A 27,331-nucleotide genomic window follows, 5' to 3' on the forward strand; every position below is an offset into this window, starting at 1 on the left:
ACTAACAGCCTGACTGTCTGCATCCCTCTAACTAACAGCCTGACTGTCTGCATCCCTCTAACTAACAGCCTGACTGTCTGCATCCCTCTAACTAACAGCCTGACTGTCTGCATCCCTCTAACTAACAGCCTGACTGTCTGCATCCCTCTAACTAACAGCCTGACTGTCTGCATCACTCTAACAGCCTGACTGTCTGCATCACTCTAACAGCCTGACTGTCTGCATCCCTCTAACTAACAGCCTGACTGTCTGCATCCCTCTAACTAACATTCTGACTGTCTGCATCCCTCTAACTTACAGCCTGACTGTCTGCATCCCTCTAACTAACAGCCTGACTGTCTGCATCCCTCTAACTAACAGCCTGACTGTCTGCATCACTCTAACTAACAGCCTGACTGTCTGCATCACTCTAACTAACAGCCTGACTGTCTGCATCCCTCTAACAGCCTGACTGTCTGCATCCCTCTAACTAACAGCCTGACTGTCTGTATCACTCTAACAGCCTGACTGTCTGCATCCCTCTAACTAACAGCCTGACTGTCTGCATCACTCTAACTAACAGCCTGACTGTCTGCATCACTCTAACTAACAGCCTGACTGTCTGCATCACTCTAACTAACAGCCTGACTGTCTGCATCTCTCTAACAGCCTGACTGTCAGCATCCCTCTAACTAACAGCCTGACTGTCTGTATCACTCTAACTAACAGCCTGACTGTCTGCATCACTCTAACTAACAGCCTGACTGTCTGCATCACTCTAACTAACAGCCTGACTGTCTGCATCCCTCTAACTAACAGCCTGACTGTCTGCATCACTCTAACTAACAGCCTGACTGTCTGCATCCCTCTAACTAACAGCCTGACTGTCTGTATCACTCTAACAGCCTGACTGTCTGTATCCCTCTAACTAACAGCCTGACTGTCTGCATCACTCTAACAGCCTGACTGTCCGCATCACTCTAACAGCCTGACTGTCTGTATCCCTCTAACTAACAGCCTGACTGTCTGCATCCCTCTAACTAACAGCCTGACTGTCTGCATCCCTCTAACTAACAGCCTGACTGTCTGCATCACTCTAACTAACAGCCTGACTGTCTGCATCCCTCTAACTAACAGCCTGACTGTCTGCATCCCTCTAACAGCCTGACTGTCTGCATCCCTCTAACTAACAGCCTGACTGTCTGTATCCCTCTAACTAACAGCCTGACTGTCTGCATCACTCTAACTAACAGCCTGACTGTCTGCATCCCTCTAACAGCCTGACTGTCTGCATCACTCTAACTAACAGCCTGACTGTCTGCATCCCTCTAACTAACAGCCTGACTGTCTGCATCACTCTAACAGCCTGACTGTCTGCATCCCTCTAACTAACAGCCTGACTGTCTGCATCCCTCTAACTAACAGCCTGACTGTCTGCATCCCTCTAACTAACATTCTGACTGTCTGCATCCCTCTAACTAACAGCCTGACTGTCTGCATCCCTCTAACTAACAGCCTGACTGTCTGCATCACTCTAACTAACAGCCTGACTGTCTGCATCACTCTAACTAACAGCCTGACTGTCTGCATCACTCTAACAGCCTGACTGTCTGCATCCCTCTAACTAACAGCCTGACTGTCTGCATCCCTCTAACTAACATTCTGACTGTCTGCATCCCTCTAACTTACAGCCTGACTGTCTGCATCCCTCTAACTAACAGCCTGACTGTCTGCATCCCTCTAACTAACAGCCTGACTGTCTGCATCACTCTAACTAACAGCCTGACTGTCTGCATCACTCTAACTAACAGCCTGACTGTCTGCATCCCTCTAACAGCCTGACTGTCTGCATCCCTCTAACTAACAGCCTGACTGTCTGTATCACTCTAACAGCCTGACTGTCTGCATCCCTCTAACTAACAGCCTGACTGTCTGCATCACTCTAACTAACAGCCTGACTGTCTGCATCACTCTAACTAACAGCCTGACTGTCTGCATCACTCTAACTAACAGCCTGACTGTCTGCATCTCTCTAACAGCCTGACTGTCAGCATCCCTCTAACTAACAGCCTGACTGTCTGTATCACTCTAACTAACAGCCTGACTGTCTGCATCACTCTAACTAACAGCCTGACTGTCTGCATCACTCTAACTAACAGCCTGACTGTCTGCATCCCTCTAACTAACAGCCTGACTGTCTGCATCACTCTAACTAACAGCCTGACTGTCTGCATCCCTCTAACTAACAGCCTGACTGTCTGCATCCCTCTAACTAACAGCCTGACTGTCTGCATCCCTCTAACTAACAGCCTGACTGTCTGTATCCCTCTAACTAACAGCCTGACTGTCTGCATCCCTCTAACTAACAGCCTGACTGTCTGCATCCCTCTAACTAACAACCTGACTGTCTGCATCCCTCTAACTAACAGCCTGACTGTCTGCATCACTCTAACAGCCTGACTGTCTGCATCACTCTAACAGCCTGACTGTCTGCATCCCTCTAACTAACAGCCTGACTGTCTGCATCACTCTAACTAACAGCCTGACTGTCTGCATCCCTCTAACTAACAGCCTGACTGTCTGCATCACTCTAACTAACAGCCTGACTGTCTGCATCCCTCTAACAGCCTGACAGTCTGCATCACTGTAACTAACAGCCTGACTGCCTGTATCCCTCTAACTAACAGCCTGACTGTCTGCATCCTTCTAACTAACAGCCTGACTGTCTGCATCCCTCTAACAAACAGCCTGACTGTCTGCATCACTCTAACTAACAGCCTGACTGTCTGCATCCCTCTAACTAACAGCCTGACTGTCTGCATCACTCTAACTAACAGCCTGACTGTCTGCATCCCTCTAACAGCCTGACTGTCTGCATCACTCTAACTAACAGCCTGACTGTCTGCATCACTCTAACTAACAGCCTGACTGTCTTTATCACTCTAACTAACAGCCTGACTGTCTGCATCACTCTAACAGCCTGACTGTCTGCATCCCTCTAACTAACAGCCTGACTGTCTGCATCACTCTAACTAACAGCCTGATTGTCTTTATCACTCTAACTAACAGCCTGACTGTCTGCATCACTCTAACTAACAGCCTGACTGTCTGCATCACTCTAACTAACAGCCTGACTGTCTGCATCACTCTAACTAACAGCCTGACTGTCTGTATCACTCTAACAGCCTGACTGTCTGCATCCCTCTAACTAACAGCCTGACTGTCTGCATCCCTCTAACTAACAGCCTGACTGTCTGTATCACTCTAACAGCCTGACTGTCTGTTTCCCTCTAACTAACAGCCTGACTGTCTGCATCACTCTAACTAACAGCCTGACTGTCTGTATCCCTCTAACTAACAGCCTGACTGTCTGCATCCCTCTAACTAACAGCCTGACTGTCTGCATCACTCTAACTAACAGCCTGACTGTCTGCATCCCTCTAACTAACAGCCTGACTGTCTGCATCCCTCTAACTAACAGCCTGACTGTCTGTATCCCTCTAACTAACAGCCTGACTGTCTGTATCACTCTAACAGCCTGACTGTCTGTTTCCCTCTAACTAACAGCCTGACTGTCTGCATCACTCTAACTAACAGCCTGACTGTCTGCATCACTCTAACTAACATCCTGACTGTCTGCATCACTCTAACTAACAGCCTGACTGTCTGCATCACTCTAACTAACAGCCTGACTGTCTGCATCAATCTAACTAACAGCCTGACTGTCTGCATCACTCTAACTAACAGCCTGACTGTCTGCATCCCTCTAACTAACAGCTTGACTGTCTGTATCACTCTAACTAACAGCCTGACTGTCTGTATCCCTCTAACTAACAGCCTGACTGTCTGCATCACTCTAACTAACAGCCTGACTGTCTGCATCACTCTAACTAACAGCCTGACTGTCTGCATCACTCTAACTAACAGCCTGACTGTCTGCATCACTCTAACTAACAGCCTGACTGTCTGCATCACTCTAACTAACAGCCTGACTGGCTGCATCACTCTAACAGCCTGACTGTCTGCATCACTCCAACTAACAGCCTGACTGTCTGCATCCCTCTAACTAACAGCCTGACTGTCTGCATCACTCTAACTATCAGCCTGACTGTCTGCATCACTCTAACTAACAGCCTGACTGTCTGCATCCCTCTAACTAACAGCCTGACTGTCTGTATCCCTCTAACTAACAGCCTGACTGTCTGCATCACTCTAACTAACAGCCTGACTGTCTGTATCACTCTAACTAACAGCCTGACTGTCTGTATCCCTCTAAATAACAGCCTGACTGTCTGCATCCCTCTAACTAACAGCCTGACTGTCTGCATCCCTCTAACTAACAGCCTGACTGTCTGCATCCCTCTAACTAACAGCCTGACTGTCTGTATCACTCTAACTAACAGCCTGACTGTCTGCATCACTTTAACAGCCCTGCGGTCTGCATCCCTCTAACTAACAGCCTGACTGTCTGCATCCCTCTAACTAACAGCCTGACTGTCTGCATCCCTCTAACTAACAGCCTGACTGTCTGCATCCCTCTAACTAACAGCCTGACTGTCTGCATCCCTCTAACTAACAGCCTGACTGTCTGCATCCCTCTAACTAACAGCCTGACTGTCTGCATCCCTCTAACTAACAGCCTGACTGTCTGCATCACTCTAACAGCCTGACTGTCTGCATCACTCTAACAGCCTGACTGTCTGCATCCCTCTAACTAACAGCCTGACTGTCTGCATCCCTCTAACTAACATTCTGACTGTCTGCATCCCTCTAACTTACAGCCTGACTGTCTGCATCCCTCTAACTAACAGCCTGACTGTCTGCATCCCTCTAACTAACAGCCTGACTGTCTGCATCACTCTAACTAACAGCCTGACTGTCTGCATCACTCTAACTAACAGCCTGACTGTCTGCATCCCTCTAACAGCCTGACTGTCTGCATCCCTCTAACTAACAGCCTGACTGTCTGTATCACTCTAACAGCCTGACTGTCTGCATCCCTCTAACTAACAGCCTGACTGTCTGCATCACTCTAACTAACAGCCTGACTGTCTGCATCACTCTAACTAACAGCCTGACTGTCTGCATCACTCTAACTAACAGCCTGACTGTCTGCATCTCTCTAACAGCCTGACTGTCAGCATCCCTCTAACTAACAGCCTGACTGTCTGTATCACTCTAACTAACAGCCTGACTGTCTGCATCACTCTAACTAACAGCCTGACTGTCTGCATCACTCTAACTAACAGCCTGACTGTCTGCATCCCTCTAACTAACAGCCTGACTGTCTGCATCACTCTAACTAACAGCCTGACTGTCTGCATCCCTCTAACTAACAGCCTGACTGTCTGTATCACTCTAACAGCCTGACTGTCTGTATCCCTCTAACTAACAGCCTGACTGTCTGCATCACTCTAACAGCCTGACTGTCTGCATCACTCTAACAGCCTGACTGTCTGTATCCCTCTAACTAACAGCCTGACTGTCTGCATCCCTCTAACTAACAGCCTGACTGTCTGCATCCCTCTAACTAACAGCCTGACTGTCTGCATCACTCTAACTAACAGCCTGACTGTCTGCATCCCTCTAACTAACAGCCTGACTGTCTGCATCCCTCTAACAGCCTGACTGTCTGCATCCCTCTAACTAACAGCCTGACTGTCTGTATCCCTCTAACTAACAGCCTGACTGTCTGCATCACTCTAACTAACAGCCTGACTGTCTGCATCCCTCTAACAGCCTGACTGTCTGCATCACTCTAACTAACAGCCTGACTGTCTGCATCCCTCTAACTAACAGCCTGACTGTCTGCATCACTCTAACAGCCTGACTGTCTGCATCCCTCTAACTAACAGCCTGACTGTCTGCATCCCTCTAACTAACAGCCTGACTGTCTGCATCCCTCTAACTAACATTCTGACTGTCTGCATCCCTCTAACTAACAGCCTGACTGTCTGCATCCCTCTAACTAACAGCCTGACTGTCTGCATCACTCTAACTAACAGCCTGACTGTCTGCATCACTCTAACTAACAGCCTGACTGTCTGCATCACTCTAACAGCCTGACTGTCTGCATCCCTCTAACTAACAGCCTGACTGTCTGCATCCCTCTAACTAACATTCTGACTGTCTGCATCCCTCTAACTTACAGCCTGACTGTCTGCATCCCTCTAACTAACAGCCTGACTGTCTGCATCCCTCTAACTAACAGCCTGACTGTCTGCATCACTCTAACTAACAGCCTGACTGTCTGCATCACTCTAACTAACAGCCTGACTGTCTGCATCCCTCTAACAGCCTGACTGTCTGCATCCCTCTAACTAACAGCCTGACTGTCTGTATCACTCTAACAGCCTGACTGTCTGCATCCCTCTAACTAACAGCCTGACTGTCTGCATCACTCTAACTAACAGCCTGACTGTCTGCATCACTCTAACTAACAGCCTGACTGTCTGCATCACTCTAACTAACAGCCTGACTGTCTGCATCTCTCTAACAGCCTGACTGTCAGCATCCCTCTAACTAACAGCCTGACTGTCTGTATCACTCTAACTAACAGCCTGACTGTCTGCATCACTCTAACTAACAGCCTGACTGTCTGCATCACTCTAACTAACAGCCTGACTGTCTGCATCCCTCTAACTAACAGCCTGACTGTCTGCATCACTCTAACTAACAGCCTGACTGTCTGCATCCCTCTAACTAACAGCCTGACTGTCTGTATCACTCTAACAGCCTGACTGTCTGTATCCCTCTAACTGACAGCCTGACTGTCTGCATCACTCTAACAGCCTGACTGTCTGCATCACTCTAACAGCCTGACTGTCTGTATCCCTCTAACTAACAGCCTGACTGTCTGCATCCCTCTAACTAACAGCCTGACTGTCTGCATCCCTCTAACTAACAGCCTGACTGTCTGCATCACTCTAACTAACAGCCTGACTGTCTGCATCCCTCTAACTAACAGCCTGACTGTCTGCATCCCTCTAACAGCCTGACTGTCTGCATCCCTCTAACTAACAGCCTGACTGTCTGTATCCCTCTAACTAACAGCCTGACTGTCTGCATCACTCTAACTAACAGCCTGACTGTCTGCATCCCTCTAACAGCCTGACTGTCTGCATCACTCTAACTAACAGCCTGACTGTCTGCATCCCTCTAACTAACAGCCTGACTGTCTGCATCACTCTAACAGCCTGACTGTCTGCATCCCTCTAACTAACAGCCTGACTGTCTGCATCCCTCTAACTAACAGCCTGACTGTCTGCATCCCTCTAACTAACATTCTGACTGTCTGCATCCCTCTAACTAACAGCCTGACTGTCTGCATCCCTCTAACTAACGGCCTGACTGTCTGCATCACTCTAACTAACAGCCTGACTGTCTGCATCACTCTAACTAACAGCCTGACTGTCTGCATCCCTCTAACAGCCTGACTGTCTGCATCCCTCTAACTAACAGCCTGACTGTCTGCATCCCTCTAACTAACAGCCTGACTGTCTGCATCCCTCTAACTAACAGCCTGACTGTCTGCATCACTCTAACTAACAGCCTGACTGTCTGCATCCCTCTAACTAACAGCCTGACTGTCTGCATCCCTCTAACTAACAGCCTGACTGTCTGCATCACTCTAACTAACAGCCTGACTGTCTGCATCCCTCTAACTAACAGCCTGACTGTCTGCATCCCTCTAACTAACAGCCTGACTGTCTGCATCACTCTAACTAACAGCCTGACTGTCTGCATCACTCTAACTAACATCCTGACTGTCTGCACCCCTCTAACAGCCTGACTGTCTGCATCCCTCTAACTAACAGCCTGACTGTCTGTATCACTCTAACTAACAGCCTGACTGTCTGCATCCCTCTAACAGCCTGACTGTCTGCATCACTCTAACTAACAGCCTGACTGTCTGCATCCCTCTAACTAACAGCCTGACTGTCTGCATCACTCTAACTAACAGCCTGACTGTCTGCATCCCTCTAACTAACAGCCTGACTGTCTGCATCACTCTAACAGCCTGACTGTCTACATCCCTCTAACAGCCTGACTGTCTGCATCACTCTAACAGCCTGACTGTCTGCATCACTCTAACTAACAGCCTGACTGTCTGCATCCCTCTAACTAACAGCCTGACTGTCTGCATCCCTCTAACTAACAGCCTGACTGTCTGTATCACTCTAACTAACAGCCTGACTGTCTGCATCCCTCTAACTAACAGCCTGACTGTCTGCATCCCTCTAACTAACAGCCTGACTGTCTGCATCACTCTAACTAACAGCCTGACTGTCTGCATCACTCTAACTAACAGCCTGACTGTCTGCATCACTCTAACTAACAGCCTGACTGTCTGCATCACTCTAACAGCCTGACTGTCTGCATCCCTCTAACTAACAGCCTGACTGTCTGCATCCCTCTAACTAACAGCCTGACTGTCTGCATCCCTCTAACTAACATTCTGACTGTCTGCATCCCTCTAACTAACAGCCTGACTGTCTGCATCCCTCTAACTAACAGCCTGACTGTCTGCATCACTCTAACTAACAGCCTGACTGTCTGCATCACTCTAACTAACAGCCTGACTGTCTGCATCCCTCTAACAGCCTGACTGTCTGCATCCCTCTAACTAACAGCCTGACTGTCTGCATCCCTCTAACTAACAGCCTGACTGTCTGCATCCCTCTAACTAACAGCCTGACTGTCTGCATCACTCTAACTAACAGCCTGACTGTCTGCATCCCTCTAACTAACAGCCTGACTGTCTGCATCACTCTAACTAACAGCCTGACTGTCTGCATCACTCTAACTAACAGCCTGACTGTCTGCATCCCTCTAACAGCCTGACTGTCTGCATCCCTCTAACTAACAGCCTGACTGTCTGCATCCCTCTAACTAACAGCCTGACTGTCTGCATCCCTCTAACTAACAGCCTGACTGTCTGCATCACTCTAACTAACAGCCTGACTGTCTGCATCCCTCTAACTAACAGCCTGACTGTCTGCATCCCTCTAACTAACAGCCTGACTGTCTGCATCACTCTAACTAACAGCCTGACTGTCTGCATCCCTCTAACTAACAGCCTGACTGTCTGCATCCCTCTAACTAACAGCCTGACTGTCTGCATCACTCTAACTAACAGCCTGACTGTCTGCATCACTCTAACTAACAGCCTGACTGTCTGCATCACTCTAACTAACATCCTGACTGTCTGCACCCCTCTAACAGCCTGACTGTCTGCATCCCTCTAACTAACAGCCTGACTGTCTGTATCACTCTAACTAACAGCCTGACTGTCTGCATCCCTCTAACAGCCTGACTGTCTGCATCACTCTAACTAACAGCCTGACTGTCTGCATCCCTCTAACTAACAGCCTGACTGTCTGCATCACTCTAACTAACAGCCTGACTGTCTGCATCCCTCTAACTAACAGCCTGACTGTCTGCATCACTCTAACAGCCTGACTGTCTACATCCCTCTAACAGCCTGACTGTCTGCATCACTCTAACAGCCTGACTGTCTGCATCACTCTAACTAACAGCCTGACTGTCTGCATCCCTCTAACTAACAGCCTGACTGTCTGCATCCCTCTAACTAACAGCCTGACTGTCTGTATCCCTCTAACTAACAGCCTGACTGTCTGCATCCCTCTAACTAACAGCCTGACTGTCTGCATCCCTCTAACTAACAGCCTGACTGTCTGCATCACTCTAACTAACAGCCTGACTGTTTGCATCACTCTAACTAACAGCCTGACTGTCTGCATCACTCTAACTAACAGCCTGACTGTCTGCATCACTCTAACTAACAGCCTGACTGTCTGCATCACTCTAACTAACAGCCTGACTGTCTGCATCCCTCTAACAGCCTGACTGTCTGCATCACTCTAACTAACAGCCTGACTGTCTGCATCCCTCTAACTAACAGCCTGACTGTCTGCATCCCTCTAACTAACAGCCTGACTGTCTGCATCACTCTAACTAACAGCCTGACTGTCTGCATCCCTCTAACTAACAGCCTGACTGTCTGCATCCCTCTAACTAACAGCCTGACTGTCTGTATCACTCTAACAGCCTGACTGTCTGCATCCCTCTAACTAACAGCCTGACTGTCTGCATCACTCTAACTAACAGCCTGACTGTCTGCATCCCTCTATCTAACAGCCTGACTGTCTGCATCACTCTAACTAACAGCCTGACTGTCTGTATCACTCTAACTAACAGTCTGACTGTCTGCATCCCTCTAACTAACAGCCTGACTGTCTGCATCACTCTAACTAACAGCCTGACTGTCTGCATCACTCTAACTAACTGCCTGACTGTCTGTATCCCTCTAACAGCCTGACTGTCTGCATCACTCTAACAGCCTGACTGTCTGCATCACTCTAACTAACAGCCTGACTGTCTGCATCCCTCTAACTAACAGCCTGACTGTCTGCATCACTCTAACTAACAGCCTGACTGTCTGTATCCCTCTAACTAACAGCCTGACTGTCTGCATCACTCTAACTAACAGCCTGACTGTCTGCATCACTCTAACTAACAGCCTGACTGTCTGCATCCCTCTAACTAACAGCCTGACTGTCTGCATCACTCTAACTAACAGCCTGACTGTCTGCATCCCTCTAACTAACAGCCTGACTGTCTGCATCACTCTAACTAACAGCCTGACTGTCTGCATCACTCTAACTAACAGCCTGACTGTCTGCATCACTCTAACTAACAGCCTGACTGTCTGCATCACTCTAACTAACAGCCTGACTGTCTGCATCCCTCTAACAGCCTGACTGTCTGCATCACTCTAACAGCCTGACTGTCTGTATCACTCTAACTAACAGCCTGACTGTCTGTATCACTCTAACTAACAGCCTGACTGTCTGCATCACTCTAACTAACAGCCTGACTGTCTGCATCACTCTAACTAACAGCCTGACTGCCTGCATCACTCTAACTAACAGCCTGACTGTCTGCATCACTCTAACTAACAGCCTGACTGTCTGCATCCCTCTAACTAACAGCCTGACTGTCTGCATCACTCTAACTAACAGCCTGACTGTCTGCATCCCTCTAACTAACAGCCTGACTGTCTGCATCACTCTAACTAACAGCCTGACTGTCTGTATCCCTCTAACTAACAGCCTGACTGTCTGCATCCCTCTAACTAACAGCCTGACTGTCTGCATCACTCTAACTAACAGCCTGACTGTCTGCATCCCTCTAACTAGCAGCCTGACTGTCTGTATCCCTCTAACTAACAGCCTGACTGTCTGCATCACTCTAACTAACAGCCTGACTGTCTGTATCACTCTAACTAACAGCCTGACTGTCTGCATCACTCTAACTAACAGCCTGACTGTCTGCATCACTCTAACTAACAGCCTGACTGTCTGCATCCCTCTAACTAACAGCCTGACTGTCTGTATCCCTCTAACAGCCTGACTGTCTGTATCCCTCTAACTAACAGCCTGACTGTCTGCATCCCTCTAACTAACAGCCTGACTGTCTGCATCACTCTAACTAACAGCCTGACTGTCTGCATCCCTCTAACTAACAGCCTGACTGTCTGCATCACTCTAACTAACAGCCTGACTGTCTGCATCCCTCTAACAGCCTGACTGTCTGCATCACTCTAACTAACAGCCTGACTGTCTGCATCACTCTAACAGCCTGACTGTCTGCATCCCTTTAACAGCCTGACTGTCTGCATCACTCTAACTAACAGCCTGACTGTCTGCATCACTCTAACAGCCTGACTGTCTGCATCACTCTAACAGCCTGACTGTCTGCATCTCTCTAACTAACAGCCTGACTGTCTGCATCCCTCTAACTAACAGCCTGACTGTCTGCATCACTCTAACTAACAGCCTGACTGTCTGCATCACTCTAACTAACAGCCTGACTGTCTGCATCCCTCTAACTAACAGCCTGACTGTCTGCATCACTCTAACTAACAGCCTGACTGTCTGCATCACTCTAACTAACAGCCTGACTGTCTGCATCCCTCTAACAGCCTGACTGTCTGCATCACTCTAACTAACAGCCTGACTGTCTGCATCACTCTAACAGCCTGACTGTCTGCATCACTCTAACTAACAGCCTGACTGTCTGCATCCCTCTAACTAACAGCCTGACTGTCTGCATCACTCTAACTAACAGCCTGACTGTCTGCATCCCTCTAACTAACAGCCTGACTGTCTGCATCACTCTAACAGCCTGACTGTCTGCATCCCTCTAACAGCCTGACTGTCTGCATCACTCTAACAGCCTGACTGTCTGCATCACTCTAACTAACAGCCTGACTGTCTGCATCCCTCTAACTAACAGCCTGACTGTCTGCATCACTCTAACTAACAGCCTGACTGTCTGCATCCCTCTAACTAACAGCCTGACTGTCTGCATCACTCTAACTAACAGCCTGACTGTCTGCATCACTCTAACTAACAGCCTGACTGTCTGCATCACTCTAACTAACAGCCTGACTGTCTGCATCCCTCTAACAGCCTGACTGTCTGCATCATTCTAACTAACAGCCTGACTGTCTTTATCACTCTAACAGCCTGACTGTCTGCATCACTCTAACTAACAGCCTGACTGTCTGCATCCCTCTAACTAACAGCCTGACTGTCTGCATCACTCTAACTAACAGCCTGACTGTCTGCATCCCTCTAACTAACAGCCTGACTGTCTGCATCACTCTAACAGCCTGACTGTCTGCATCCCTCTAACAGCCTGACTGTCTGCATCACTCTAACTAACAGCCTGACTGTCTGCATCACTCTAACTAACAGCCTGACTGTCTGCATCACTCTAACAGCCTGACTGTCTGCATCCCTCTAACAGCCTGACTGTCTGCATCCCTCTAACTAACAGCCTGACTGTCTGCATCACTCAAACAGCCCATGAGGAGAGGCCTTTGTTTACATTGTGTTATTTGTGGCGATGGAAATGAAATGTTCCTGTTATGTGTCTCTATGGCTTACCTTCCATTCACTAACAGCTTGGAGATGAATCACATTTACATATTCATAGCCACAATGGTAATATTCATGAATTGAAGCCTTAGAGAGGCAGAACGAGCACTTTGAGAGATAGACTTTAACACTTATGTTTACTAATACATATCTGTTTGTGTTGCTAACGATTGTTGATCTCTTAAAATTTAATGAGGGTTTAACTCACATCTGTTTTCTTCTTCAGAGAGATTTTGGGGGGTAAAACTGTTAATAATGTAAATAAATCACCATCAATAATTCAACATGTCTTCCAGTACTAGACATGACTAGAGGAAAACAGACAGTAATGGTACCAGGTATGACTAGAGGAAACCAGACAGTAATGGTACTAGACATGACTAGAGGAAAACAGACAGTAATGGTACTAGACATGACTAGAGGAAAACAGACAGTAATGGTACTAGACTTGACTAGAGGAAAACAGACAGTAATGGTACTAGACATTACTAGAGGAAAACAGACAGTAATGGTACCAGGTATAACTAGAGGAAACCAGACAGTAATGGTACTAGACATTACTAGAGGAAAACAGACAGTAATGGTACCAGGTATGACTAGAGGAAACCAGACAGTAATGGTACTAGACATTACTAGAGGAAAACAGACAGTAATGGTACCAGGTATGACTAGAGGAAACCAGACAGTAATGGTACTAGACATGACTAGAGGAAAACAGACAGTAATGGTACTAGACATGACTAGAGGAAAACAGACAGTAATGGTACTAGACATGACTAGAGGAAAACAGACAGTAATGGTACTAGACATGACTAGAGGAAAACAGACAGTAATACTACTAGACATGACTAGAGGAAAACAGACAGTAATGGTACAAGACATGACTAGAGGAAAACAGACAGTAATGGTACTAGACATGACTAGAGGAAAACAGACAGTAATGGTACTAGACATGACTAGAGGAAAACAGCAACACAGTGTGTGGTGTGAGAGGGGACGGAGGCTCTGTGACACACGGTGTGAGGTGTGAGAGGGGATGGAGGCTCTGTGACACACGGTGTGTGGTGTGAGAGGGACGGAGGCTCTGTGACACACGGTGTGTGGTGTGAGAGGGGACGGAGGCTCTGTGACACACGGTGTGTGGTGTGAGAGGGGACGGAGGCTCTGTGACACACGGTGTGAGGTGTGAGAGGGACGGAGGCTCTGTGACACACGGTGTGTGGTGTGAGATGGGATGGAGGCTCTGTGACACACGGTGTGAGGTGTGAGAGGGACGGAGGCTCTGTGACACACGGTGTGTGGTGTGAGATGGGATGGAGGCTCTGTGACACACAGTGTGAGGTGTGAGAGGGAACGGAGGCTCTGTGACACATGGTGTGAGGTGTGAGAGGGACGGAGGCTCTGTGACACACGGTGTGAGGTGTGAGATGGGATGGAGGCTCTGTGACACACGGTGTGAGGTGTGAGAGGGAACGGAGGCTCTGTGACACACGGTGTGTGGTGTGAGATGGGATGGAGGCTCTGTGACACACGGTGTGTGGTGTGAGATGGGATGGAGGCTCTGTGACACACGGTATGAGGTGTGAGAGGGGACGGAGGCTCTGTGACACACGGTGTGAGGTGTGAGAGGGGACGGAGGCTCTGTGACACACGGTGTGAGGTGTGAGAGGGGACGGAGGCTCTGTAACACACGGTGTGAGAGGGGACGGAGGCTCTGTGACACACGGTGTGAGGTGTGAGAGGGGACGGAGGCTCTGTGACACACGGTGTGAGGTGTGAGAGGGGACGGAGGCTCTGTGACACACGGTGTGAGGTGTGAGAGGGGACGGAGGCTCTGTGACACACGGTGTGCGGTGTGAGAGGGGACGGAGGCTCTGTGACACACGGTGTGTGGTGTGAGAGGGGACGGAGGCTCTGTGACACACGGTGTGCGGTGTGAGAGGGACGGAGGCTCTGTGACACACGGTGTGCGGTGTGAGAGGGGAATGCTGTCTGGGTGTCTGGTCTCAGACCTTCCCGCAGGTGAAGAAGCCGGATGTGGAGGTCCTGGGCTGGCCGGTTGGACACACTGGCATATTCTCTCAAACAATGTTGGTAGAGAAATTAACATTAATTTCTCTGGCAACAGCTCTGGTGGACATTCCTGCAGTCAGCATACCAATTGCACGCTCCCTCAAAACTTAACACATCTGTGGCATTGTGCTGTGTGACAAAACTGCTGTGTGACAAAACCTTTCATTGTCCCCAGCACAAGGTGCACCTGTGTAATGATCATGCTGTTTAATCAGCTTCTTGATATGCCACACCTGTCAGGTGGATGGATTTATTTGGCAAAGGAGAAATGCTCACTAACAGGGATGTAAACAAATTTGTGCAAAAACGTGAGAAATAAGCTTTTTGTGCGTATTTCTGGGATATTTTATTTCAGCTCATGAAACATGGAACCAACACTTTACATGTTGAGTTTATATTTTTCATTCAAAGTGGTAAGAATTTGTGAATGAGTCTTCGCTGTCCGCTGTCCTGTGGTGCTGAACTTCACAGTTCTGACACGGTCGCTGTCCACTGTCCTGTGGTGCTGAACTTCACAGTTCTGACACGGTCGCTGTCCACTGTCCTGTGGTGCTGAACTTCACAGTTCTGACACGGTCGCTGTCCACTGTCCTGTGGTGCTGAACTTCACAGTTCTGATACGGTCGCTGTCCACTGTCCTGAACTTCACAGTTCTGATACGGTCGCTGTCCACTGTCCTGTGGTCCTGAACTTCACAGTTCTGTTGCGGTCGCTGTCCACTGTCCTGTGGTGCTGAAACAGATTAGTCTGCGTTCCTTCCCACTGAGGCGGCTGCTGCTCTAATACACAACAGACCCCCTCTTTACCACTGAGGAGACTGCTGCTCTAATACACAACAGACCCCCTCTTTATCACTGAGGAGACTGCTGCTCTAATTCACAACAGACCCCCTCTTTACCACTGAGGAGACTGCTGCTCTAATACACAACAGACCCCCTCTTTACCACTGAGGAGACTGCTGCTCTAATACACAACAGACCCCCTCTTTACCACTGAGGAGACTGCTGCTCTAATTCACAACAGACCCCCTCTTAACCACTGAGGAGACTGCTGCTCTAATACACAACAGACCCCCTCTTTACCACTGAGGAGACTGCTGCTCTAATTCACAACAGACCCCCTCTTTACCACTGAGGAGACTGCTGCTCTAATACACAACAGACCCCCTCTTTACCACTGAGGAGACTGCTGCTCTAATTCACAACAGACCCCCTCTTTACCACTGAGGAGACTGCTGCTCTAATTCACAACAGACCCCCTCTTTACCACTGAGGAGACTGCTGCTCTAATACACAACAGACCCCCTCTTTACCACTGAGGAGACTGCTGCTCTAATACACAACAGACCCCCTCTTTACCACTGAGGAGACTGCTGCTCTAATTCACAACAGACCCCCTCTTTACCACTGAGGAGACTGCTGCTCTAATACACAACAGACCCCCTCTTTACCACTGAGGAGACTGCTGCTCTAATTCACAACAGACCCCCTCTTTACCACTGAGGAGGCTGCTGCTCTAATTCACAACAGACCCCTCTTTACCACTGAGGAGGCTGCTGCTCTAATTCACAACAGACCCCCTCTTTACCACTGAGGAGACTGCTGCTCTAATACACAACAGACCCCCTCTTTACCACTGAGGAGACTGCTGCTCTAATACACAACAGACCCCCTCTTTACCACTGAGGAGACTGCTGCTCTAATACACAACAGACCCCCTCTTTACCACTGAGGAGACTGCTGCTCTAATACACAACAGACCCCCTCTTAACCACTGACGAGACTGCTGCTCTAATTCACAACAGACCCCCTCTTTACCACTGAGGAGACTGCTGCTCTAATACACAACAGACCCCCTCTTTACCACTGAGGAGACTGCTGCTCTAATACACAACAGACCCCCTCTTTACCACTGAGGAGACTGCTAAAATCCAACAATCTAGGCTTGTTTGATGAGCGAGGACAAAGGGATCCCCACTGGAGGTAGGACAGAAGGAAGGAGGGGGTGGTGAGGCATAGGAGGGGGTGAGTGAGTTTGAGGAGGAGGAGGAGGAGGAGGAGGATGGAGGAGAGGAGAGGAGGGGTCCTTGTGGAGGGACGCAGAGAGGGCATCGTGGAGGGAGGCAGAGAGGGCATCGTGGAGGGAGGCAGAGAGGGCATCGTGGAGGCAGAGAGGGCATCGTGGAGGGAGGCAGAGAGGGCATCGTGGAGGCAGAGAGGGCATCGTGGAGGGAGGCAGAGAGGGCATCGTGGAGGCAGAGAGGGCATCGTGGAGGGAGGCAGAGAGGGCATCGTGGAGGGAGGCAGAGAGGGCATCGTGGAGGGAGGCAGAGAGGGCATCGTGGAGGGAGGCAGAGAGGGCATCGTGGAGGGAGGCAGAGAGGGCATCGTGGAGGCAGAGAGGGCATCGTGGAGGGAGGCAGAGAGGGCATCGTGGAGGCAGAGAGGGCATCGTGGAGGGAGGCAGAGAGGGCATCGTGGAGGGAGGCAGAGAGGGCATCGTGGAGGGAGGCAGAGAGGGCATCGTGGAGGGAGGCAGAGAGGGCATCGTGGAGGGAGGCAGAGAGGGCATCGTGGAGGGAGGCAGAGAGGGCATCGTGGAGGGAGGCAGAGAGGGCATCGTGGAGGGAGGCAGAGAGGGCATCGTGGAGGGAGGCAGAGAGGGCATCGTGGAGGGAGGCAGAGAGGGCATCGTGGAGGGAGGCAGAGAGGGCATCGTGGAGGGAGGCAGAGAGGGCATCGTGGAGGGAGGCAGAGAGGGCATCGTGGAGGGAGGCAGAGAGGGCATCGTGGAGGGAGGCAGAGAGGGCATCGTGGAGGGACGCAGAGAGGGCATCGTGGAGGGAGGCAGAGAGGGCATCGTGGAGGGAGGCAGAGAGGGCATCGTGGAGGGAGGCAGAGAGGGCATCGTGGAGGGAGGCAGAGAGGGCATCGTGGAGGGAGGCAGAGAGGGCATCGTGGAGGGAGGCAGAGAGGGCATCGTGGAGGGACGCAGAGAGGGCATCGTGGAGGGACGCAGAGAGGGCATCGTGGAGGGACGCAGAGAGGGCATCGTGGAGGGAGGCAGAGAGGGCATCGTGGAGGGAGGCAGAGAGGGCATCGTGGAGGGAGGCAGAGAGGGCATCGTGGAGGGAGGCAGAGAGGGCATCGTGGAGGGACGCAGAGAGGGCATCGTGGAGGGAGGCAGAGAGGGCATCGTGGAGGGAGGCAGAGAGGGCATCGTGGAGGGAGGCAGAGAGGGCATCATGGAGGGAGGCAGAGAGGGCATCGTGGAGGGAGGCAGAGAGGGCATCGTGGAGGGAGGCAGAGAGGGCATCGTGGAGGGAGGCAGAGAGGGCATCGTGGAGGGAGACAGAGAGGGCATCGTGGAGGGAGGCAGAGAGGGCATCGTGGAGGGAGGCAGAGAGGGCATCGTGGAGGGACGCAGAGAGGGCATCGTGGAGGGAGGCAGAGAGGGCATCGTGGTGGGAGGCAGAGAGGGCATCGTGGAGGGAGGCAGAGAGGGCATCGTGGAGGGACGCAGAGAGGGCATCGTGGAGGGAGGCAGAGAGGGCATCGTGGAGGGAGGCAGAGAGGGCATCGTGGAGGGACGCAGAGAGGGCATCGTGGAGGAAGCAGAGAGGGCATCGTGGACAGGCAGCTGCACTCAGCTCAGATAACCCAGTCTCCAAAAACAGACAATGTTATGTTATGTTGTGAGGGAGGGGGGTGGCCCTCTGGTGGTTGGAGGGAGGTGGTGGGGGGCCCTCTGGTGGTTGGAGGGAGGGGGTGGGGGGCCCTCTGGTGGTTGGAGGGAGGGGGTGGGGGGCCCTCTGGTGGTTGGAGGGAGGGGGGTGGGGGGCCCTCTGGTGGTTGGAGGGAGGGGGTAGGGGGCCCTCTGGTGGTTGGAGGGAGGGGGTGGGGGGCCCTCTGGTGGTTGGAGGGAGGGGGTGGGGGGCCCTCTGGTGGTTGGAGGGAGGGGGTGGGGGGCCCTCTGGTGGTTGGAGGGAGGGGGTGGGGGGCCCTCTGGTGGTTGGAGGGAGGTGGTGGGGGGCCCTCTGGTGGTTGGAGGGAGGGGGTGGGGGGCCCTCTGGTGGTTGGAGGGAGGGGGTAGGGGGCCCTCTGGTGGTTGGAGGGAGGGGGTGGGGGGCCCTCTGGTGGTTGGAGGGAGGGGGTGGGGGGCCCTCTGGTGGTTGGAGGGAGGGGGTGGGGGGCCCTCTGGTGGTTGGAGGGAGGAGGTGGGGGGCCCTCTGGTGGTTGGAGGGAGGGGGTGGGGGGCCCTCTGGTGGTTGGAGGGAGGGGGTGGGGGGCCCTCTGGTGGTTGGAGGGAGGGGGTAGGGGGCCCTCTGGTGGTTGGAGGGAGGGGGTGGGGGGCCCTCTGGTGGTTGGAGGGAGGGGGTGGGGGGCCCTCTGGTGGTTGGAGGGAGGGGGTGGGGGGCCCTCTGGTGGTTGGAGGGAGGGGGTGGGGGGCCCTCTGGTGGTTGGAGGGAGGGGGGTGGCCCTCTGGTGGTTGGAGGGAGGGGGTGGGGGGCCCTCTGGTGGGTGGAGGGAGGGGGTGGGGGGCCCTCTGGTGGTTGGAGGGAGGGGGTGGGGGGCCCTCTAGTGGTTGGAGGGAGGGGGTGGGGGGCCCTCTGGTGGTTGGAGGGAGGGGGTGGGGGGCCCTCTGGTGGTTGGAGGGAGGTGGTGGGGGGCCCTCTGGTGGTTGGAGGGAGGGGGTGGGGGGCCCTCTGGTGGTTGGAGGGAGGGGGTAGGGGGCCCTCTGGTGGTTGGAGGGAGGGGGTGGGGGGCCCTCTGGTGGTTGGATGGAGGGGGTGGGGGGCCCTCTGGTGGTTGGAGGGAGGGGGTGGGGGGCCCTCTGGTGGTTGGAGGGAGGGGGTGGGGGGCCCTCTGGTGGTTGGAGGGAGGGGGTGGGGGGCCCTCTGGTGGTTGGAGGGAGGGGGTGGGGGGCCCTCTGGTGGTTGGAGGGAGGGGGTGGGGGGCCCTCTGGTGGTTGGAGGGGGTGATGAGGCATAAGAAGAAGGGGTTAGAGGTCTTAGTGAGGGGACGGGGAGGGAGGGGACTCTGGCTCCAGCAGTAATCCAGCTTCTAGCTGCCCCTCTGGTCCTCTCAGGCTCCAGCTACTAATGAGAACAATCAGTGCTGGCCGAGCGGTGCTGTCTCTCTCTCTGCTGGGAGAGAGACAGAGACACACTGCTGCTGGGAGAGAAACACAGACACACTGCTGCTGGGAGAGAGACACAGACACACTGCTGCTGGGAGAGAGACACAGACACACTGCTGCTGGGAGAGAGACACAGACACACTGCTGCTGGGAGAGAGACACAGACACACTGCTGCTGGGAGAGAGACACAGACACACTGCTGCTGGGAGAGACACAGACACACTGCTGCTGGGAGAGAGACACAGACACACTGCTGCTGGGAGAGAGACACAGACACACTGCTGCTGGGAGAGAGACACAGACACACTGCTGCTGGGAGAGAGACACAGACACACTGCTGCTGGGAGAGAAACACAGACACACTGCTGCTGGGAGAGAAACACAGACACACTGCTGCCTGCCTCTCTGTCTTACCCTGGTTAGCTCTGTCTGTCTGTCTGTCTGTCTGTCTCTCTGTCTTATAATGAGGCTACCCAGCTGGCTGTCATACCAGGATCTATCTGTCTGTCTGTCTGTCTGTCTGTCTGTCTGTCTGTCTGTCTGTCTGTCTGTCTGTCTTATAATAAGGCTACCCACCTGGCTGCCTTACCAGGCTCTGCTCTGTCCTGTATCTGTACAGTGATCCTATCCTGCTTGGCTCTGTGTTTGCTGTCCAGCTATCTTATGCTGCCTGCCTTCGTCTGCTCTGTCTGTCAACATGGCCGGCCTGCCTTCGTCTGCTCTGTCTGTCAACATGGCCGGCCTGCCTTCCTTTGCTCTGTCTGTCAACCCGGCTCTCCTTTTTTAACCTGCCTGCCCTGTGTGTCTGCCAGGATAGGACGGCAAGGCAAGGCATACAGCCATGGCAGGGCGGGCAGTATGTCTGTCACCAAGCTGAGACCCCCTCCAGCCTCTCACCACCTCTTCTACATGTCAGACAATTAAAGCCAACACAGATAGATCACTGCCCGATGTGTCAGGGGTATTTAAGGATCCTGTTCTGGGACAGAGATGAACTCTCATCTGAGGGGATCTTCTTAGCACGGTGACTACTGGATGGAGTAGAGGGGGGAAGGCCATGTTAAAAAAGCCAGATTAGAGGGGGGTGTATTTATTTACATGTGCTGGTCTGTAATCTGAACAGCTAGTTTGTTGTTTCAGACTGATCTACAACGTTGAAGTAGAGTTAGGTGGAACATGTGACCTTAATCAATACTCCAAGGACCTATCACATTGATCTCTAGAGATCAGAACATGCAGACTGGCCCTGGGTGACATCTAGTTAAACATCCAAGAATAATAAAATATATATTTTTAAATGATTGTGATATTTATTATTATTATAATTTTTTTTTTAAGAAATTCAAACTCAAAGAATCAAAACTAAGTATAGTGTTCTCTCCTCTCAGTCAAGATGTGGAAAAACCATCCCCCCCCTTCAACACCCCCTCCCTCCCATCATCCCTCTCTCTCCCTTCAACACCGCCTCCCTCCCATCATCCCTCTCTCTCCCTTCAACACCCCCTCCCTCCCATCATCCCTCTCTCTCCCTTCAACACCCCCTCCCTCCCATCATCCCTCTCTCTCCCTTCAACACCCCCTCCCTCCCATCATCCCTCTCTCTCCCTTCAACACCCCCCCCCTCCAATCATCCCTCTCTCTCCCTTCAACACCCCCCCTCCAATCATCCCTCTCTCTCCCTTCAACACCCCCTCCTTCCCATCATCCCTCTCTCTCCCTTCAACACCCCCTCCCTCCCATCATCCCTCTCTCTCCCTTCAACACCCCCCCCTCCCATCATCCCTCTCTCTCCCTTCAACACCCCCTCCCTCCCATCTCTCTCCCTCCTCCCTGAGTTAGGAATGACAGATTGTCTAACAGAGACATTATCAAATGCTTCTCAGACAGCGGTTGGTTGAACAGCTCTTTTGACATCAGGAATAATCATTACTTTCTCATCCGGGGTCTCTCTGTCTCTCTGTCTGTCTGTCTCTCTCTCTCTGTCTCTCTGTCTCTCTGTCTGTCTGTCTGTCTGTCTGTCTGTCTCTCTCTCTCTCTCTCTCTCTCTCTCTCTCTCTCTCTCTCTCTCTCTCCCTCTCTCTCTCTCTCTCTCTCTCTCTCTCTGTGTATTACTTACTTTCCCGAGAGAGAGACCAGGGAGCACACGGCTCATGGCTTAGCCTCGTCCGTTCCAAACACACACACAGTATTGTTTTAGCTGCGGAGGGCACGTTGGATTTGATCCAGCTCTCTCTGTTTGTCGGTTCAGCTGCGGGTGAAAACCGTTGGAGGGTTTATTGTTGTTGGTTCAACTCGACAAGTATTTTCCGTTTTTATATTTATAAAGCGTATTTAATGGATACGGTATGGAGATAGCCTTGGTGAGTTTTGAGAACGGCGGAGCGAAGGGAAGCGGTGGCAACGCCGGAGATGTAGCCTGCCGTAACGCTCTGGATCACCCTCAACCTCTGCCGCTGTTTGTCCAGAGCGGACTCAGCGAGCCGGGCTACAGCAGTCACAAAGAGATTAATACAATCGGGAGTTCCAAACCGAGGACGTGGAAAATCAACGATATGAATAACACTTTGAGTTGTAACCAGAACGCGACGGATGCGCTCTGGCGCGCAGATCACAGTCCTCATCTGTTGGACGATGACATGTTGGATATTGAGCGTAGAGACATGGACAACAACGAGAGGGTGCTGATCAACATCGCGGGATTAAAGTACGAGACACAGCTCGGGACCCTCAACCAGTTCCCCGATACGTTACTGGGGGACCCCTATAAGAGGATCAAATATTTCGACCCGCTCCGGAACGAGTACTTTTTCGACCGTAACCGGCCAAGTTTCGACGGGATCCTATATTTCTATCAGTCGGGAGGTAAAATCAGACGACCTGTCAATGTGTCTATCGACGTGTTCGCGGATGAGATTCGGTTTTACCGACTAGGGGAAGAAGCCATGGAAAGGTTTAGAGAAGACGAGGGATTTATAAAAGAGGAAGAGAAACCGTTACCGCAGAATGAGTTTCAGAAACAAGTCTGGCTCATATTCGAATACCCGGAGAGTTCCAGCCCAGCGCGAGGCATCGCTATAGTCTCGGTGCTCGTCATCACCATATCCATTATTACATTTTGTATGGAGACACTACCGGAGTTCAGGGACGAGAGGGAGCTACCGGTCACCAGTCGGTCTGGTAACAACACGGTCCCGCGTCCGTCTCTCACATTCACAGACCCGTTCTTCATAGTAGAAACCACCTGCGTGATATGGTTCACTTTTGAATTCATCGTGCGTTTCTTCGCCTGCCCCAGTAAGTCAGAGTTCTCCAAGACCGTCATGAACATCATAGATATCATGTCTATCCTGCCTTACTTCATCACGGTGGGCACGGAGCTGGCGGAGCAGCAGGTGGAGGAACCGCAGGAGCACGGTAACGGACAGACCATGTCTCTGGCCATCCTCAGGGTCATCCGGCTGGTCAGGGTGTTTAGGATCTTCAAGCTGTCCAGACACTCCAAGGGGCTTCAGATATTGGGACAAACCCTCAAAGCCAGTATGAGAGAGTTGGGTTTGCTTATCTTCTTCCTCTTCATCGGAGTCATCCTCTTCTCCAGCGCCGTGTTCTTCGCCGAAGCGGACGAGCCCGAATCGCATTTCTCCAGCATCCCCGACGCGTTCTGGTGGGCCGTGGTCACCATGACAACAGTGGGCTACGGGGACATGAGGCCGGTGACAGTGGGGGGAAAGATAGTGGGTTCGCTCTGTGCCATCGCGGGAGTGTTGACTATCGCGCTGCCGGTGCCCGTCATCGTGTCCAACTTTAACTATTTCTACCACCGGGAGACGGACCAGGACCAGTCTTCTCTGAAAGACGACCCGCCCAACAGCAGTCAGGACAGTCCTCAGTTAAAGAGAAAGGACAGTAAGGGATCTGCCAAGTCGGGAGACGAGGAGGACGGAACAGGCGTAGAGAAGCAGAATATCAAGGCTAACAGCAGCATGGACATCAAACGATCCCTTTACGCCTTCTGTCTGAACAAGACGGAGACGGACCTGTAGTCCCCACAGACACAGACAGACAGTAGTCCCCACAGACAGACAGTAGTCCCCACAGACACAGACAGTAGTCCCCACAGACACAGACAATAGTCCCCACAGACACAGACAGACAGTAGTCCCCACAGACACAGACAGTAGTCCCCACAGACACAGACAGACAGTAGTCCCCACAGACACAGACAGACAGACAGACAGTAGTCCCCACAGACAGACAGACAGTAGTCCCCACAGACAGACAGTAGTCCCCTCAGACAGACAGACAGACAGACAGTAGTCCCCACAGACAGACAGACAGTAGTCCCCACAGACAGACAGACAGTAGTCCCCACAGACAGACAGTAGTCCCCACAGACAGACAGTAGTCCCCACAGACAGACAGTAGTCCCCACAGACAGACAGTAGTCCCCACAGACAGACAGACAGTAGTCCCCACAGACAGACAGACAGTAGTCCCCACAGACAGACAGACAGTAGTCCCCACAGACAGACAGACAGTAGTCCCCACAGACAGACAGACAGTAGTCCCCACAGACAGACAGTAGTCCCCACAGACAGACAGACAGTAGTCCCCACAGACAGACAGACAGTAGTCCCCACAGACAGACAGTAGTCCCCACAGACACAGACAGTATGAATTCTCTGTTTATTACAGTGACTAATTGAATAGAGAGTAGTGTGTTTCGCTATGACGACACGGTGATTTCCAAGCCTCTATCTAGTCAGTGAGTTGATGTATAAAATCTCCTGGTATTAATGGATTTGAAGCCTAAACGAAAGCAGAGACTTGAGTCTCAAATGACACCCTATTCCCTACACAGTGCACTACTTCTCGGCCCTATGGGCCCTGGTCTAATGTAGTGCACTGTAAAGGGAATAGGGTGCTTGGGCCCTGGTCTAATGTAGTGCACTATAAAGGGAATAGGGTACATGGGCCCTGGTCTAATGTAGTGCACTATAAAGGGAATAGGGTACATGGGCCCTGGTCTAATGTAGTGCACTATAAAGGGAATAGGGTACATGGGCCCTGGTCTAATGTAGTGCACTATAAAGGGAATAGGGTACATGGGCCCTGGTCTAATGTAGTGCACTATAAAGGGAATAGGGTACATGGGCCCTGGTCTAATGTAGTGCACTGTAAAGGGAATAGGGTACATGGGCCCTGGTCTAAAGTAGTGCACTATAAAGGGAATAGGGTACATGGGCCCTGGTCTAATGTAGTGCACTATAAAGGGAATAGGGTACATGGGCCCTGGTCTAATGTAGTGCACTATAAAGGGAATAGGGTACATGGGTCCTGGTCTAATGTAGTGCACTATAAAGGGAATAGGGTACATGGGCCCTGGTCTAATGTAGTGCACTATAAAGGGAATAGGGTACATGGGCCCTGGTCTAAAGTAGTGCACTGTAAAGGGAATAGGGTACATGGGCCCTGGTCTAATGTAGTGCACTATAAAGGGAATAGGGTACATGGGCCCTGGTCTAATGTAGTGCACTATAAAGGGAATAGGGTACATGGGCCCTGGTCTAATGTAGTGCACTATAAAGGGAATAGGGTACATGGGCCCTGGTCTAATGTAGTGCACTATAAAGGGAATAGGGTACATGGGTCCTGGTCTAAAGTAGTGCACTATAAAGGGAATAGGGTACATGTGTACCCTATTCCCTTTAGCCTGGGTCTCCACATTAACATAAAATACACACAACCCCAGATAGCCTGGGTCTCGACATTAACATAAAATACACACAACCCTAGCTAGCCTGGGGATAGCCTGGGTCCCTACATTAACATAAAATACACACGACCCAAGATAGCCTGGGTCCCTACATTACCATAAAATACACACGACCCTAGCTAGCCATAGCCTAGATGTCCCTAATACTCCTAGTGTGTTAGGTTATCTGACGCTATAGCCTCTGTGATCGCATCATCATCTTACGTCCAGATCCCGTTTTACACAATCATCATTAAGTTAACAGCTACAGTAGGGCATCTATGTGGGAGCGGGGGTGATGTACTCTAATTAAGACTGCTAGCAGGACCCGAGATAATTACTGTCTCTGAGCATGGCTGAGAGAGAGAGAGGACTAGGCTGTGGTGAGATAGACTACTGTCTCTGAGCGTGGCTAAGAGAGAGAGGGGACTAGGCTGTGGTGAGATAGACTACTGTCTCTGAGCGTGGCTGAGAGAGAGAGAGGACTAGGCTGTGGTGAGATAGACTACTGTCTCTGAGCGTGGCTGAGAGAGTGAGGGGACTAGGCTGTGGTGAGACAGACTACTGTCTCTGAGCGTGGCTAAGAGAGAGGGGACTAGGCTGTGGTGAGATAGACTACTGTCTCTGAGCGTGGCTGAGAGAGTGAGGGGACTAGGCTGTGGTGAGACAGACTACTGTCTCTGAGCGTGGCTGAGAGAGTGGGGACTAGGCTGTGGTGAGATAGACTACTGTCTCTGAGCGTGGCTGAGAGAGAGAGAGGACTAGGCTGTGGTGAGACAGACTACTGTCTCTGAGCGTGGCTGAGAGAGAGAGAGGACTAGGCTGTGGTGAGATAGACTACTGTCTCTGAGCGTGGCTGAGAGAGAGAGGGGACTAGGCTGTGGTGAGATAGACTACTGTCTCTGAGCGTGGCTGAGAGAGAGAGAGGACTAGGCTGTGGTGAGATAGACTACTGTCTCTGAGCGTGGCTGAGAGAGAGAGGGGACTAGGCTGTGGTGAGATAGACTACTGTCTCTGAGCGTGGCTGAGAGAGAGAGGGGACTAGGCTGTGGTGAGATAGACTACTGTCTCTGAGCGTGGCTGAGAGAGAGAGAGGACTAGGCTGTGTTGCTAGGCTTTATAACAGAGCCACCACGACCAACCAAAATGTCGTCTGTGTCTCTGACACAGTGTGTCATCAGGGAAGTAAACACCTCGTTATATAAATATAGAAAACAAACAAACGCCAAATGGAGATTTTATTTCCGTATATTGTACCGTCTCTGTTTAGTCGTAATGTTTACGACATAAAAATAATAAATTTTGTTGCATTAAATGCACCTCTGAGACTATGTATATATTTTCCTAATATTAAGCCTAATAATATTTATTGGTGATCTGAAAGAAACAAAGCAGATTTTATTTTGAATTTTATTT

The 27,331-nt window shown here is 51.2% G+C and overlaps 1 protein-coding gene across 1 annotated transcript; it reads left to right on the forward strand.

The window, feature by feature from the left end:
- Positions 1–22,272: 22,272 nt before the first annotated feature.
- Positions 22,273–25,008, forward strand: LOC129847668 (potassium voltage-gated channel subfamily A member 1-like). Its single transcript, XM_055915412.1, has one exon. It carries the CDS (start codon positions 22,506–22,508, stop codon positions 24,201–24,203), a length of 1,698 nt encoding a protein of 565 aa, XP_055771387.1. The 5' UTR covers positions 22,273–22,505; the 3' UTR covers positions 24,204–25,008.
- Positions 25,009–27,331: the final 2,323 nt, after the last annotated feature.

This window comes from Salvelinus fontinalis, unplaced genomic scaffold (genome assembly GCF_029448725.1).
Source record: "Salvelinus fontinalis isolate EN_2023a unplaced genomic scaffold, ASM2944872v1 scaffold_0920, whole genome shotgun sequence".
Classification (NCBI taxonomy): domain Eukaryota; kingdom Metazoa; phylum Chordata; class Actinopteri; order Salmoniformes; family Salmonidae; genus Salvelinus; species Salvelinus fontinalis.

Excerpts from the sequence above, each read along its gene's own strand:
- LOC129847668 (XM_055915412.1), top strand. The coding sequence starts at position 22,506 with ATGGAGATAGCCTTGGTGAGTTTTGAGAACGGCGGAGCGAAGGGAAGC.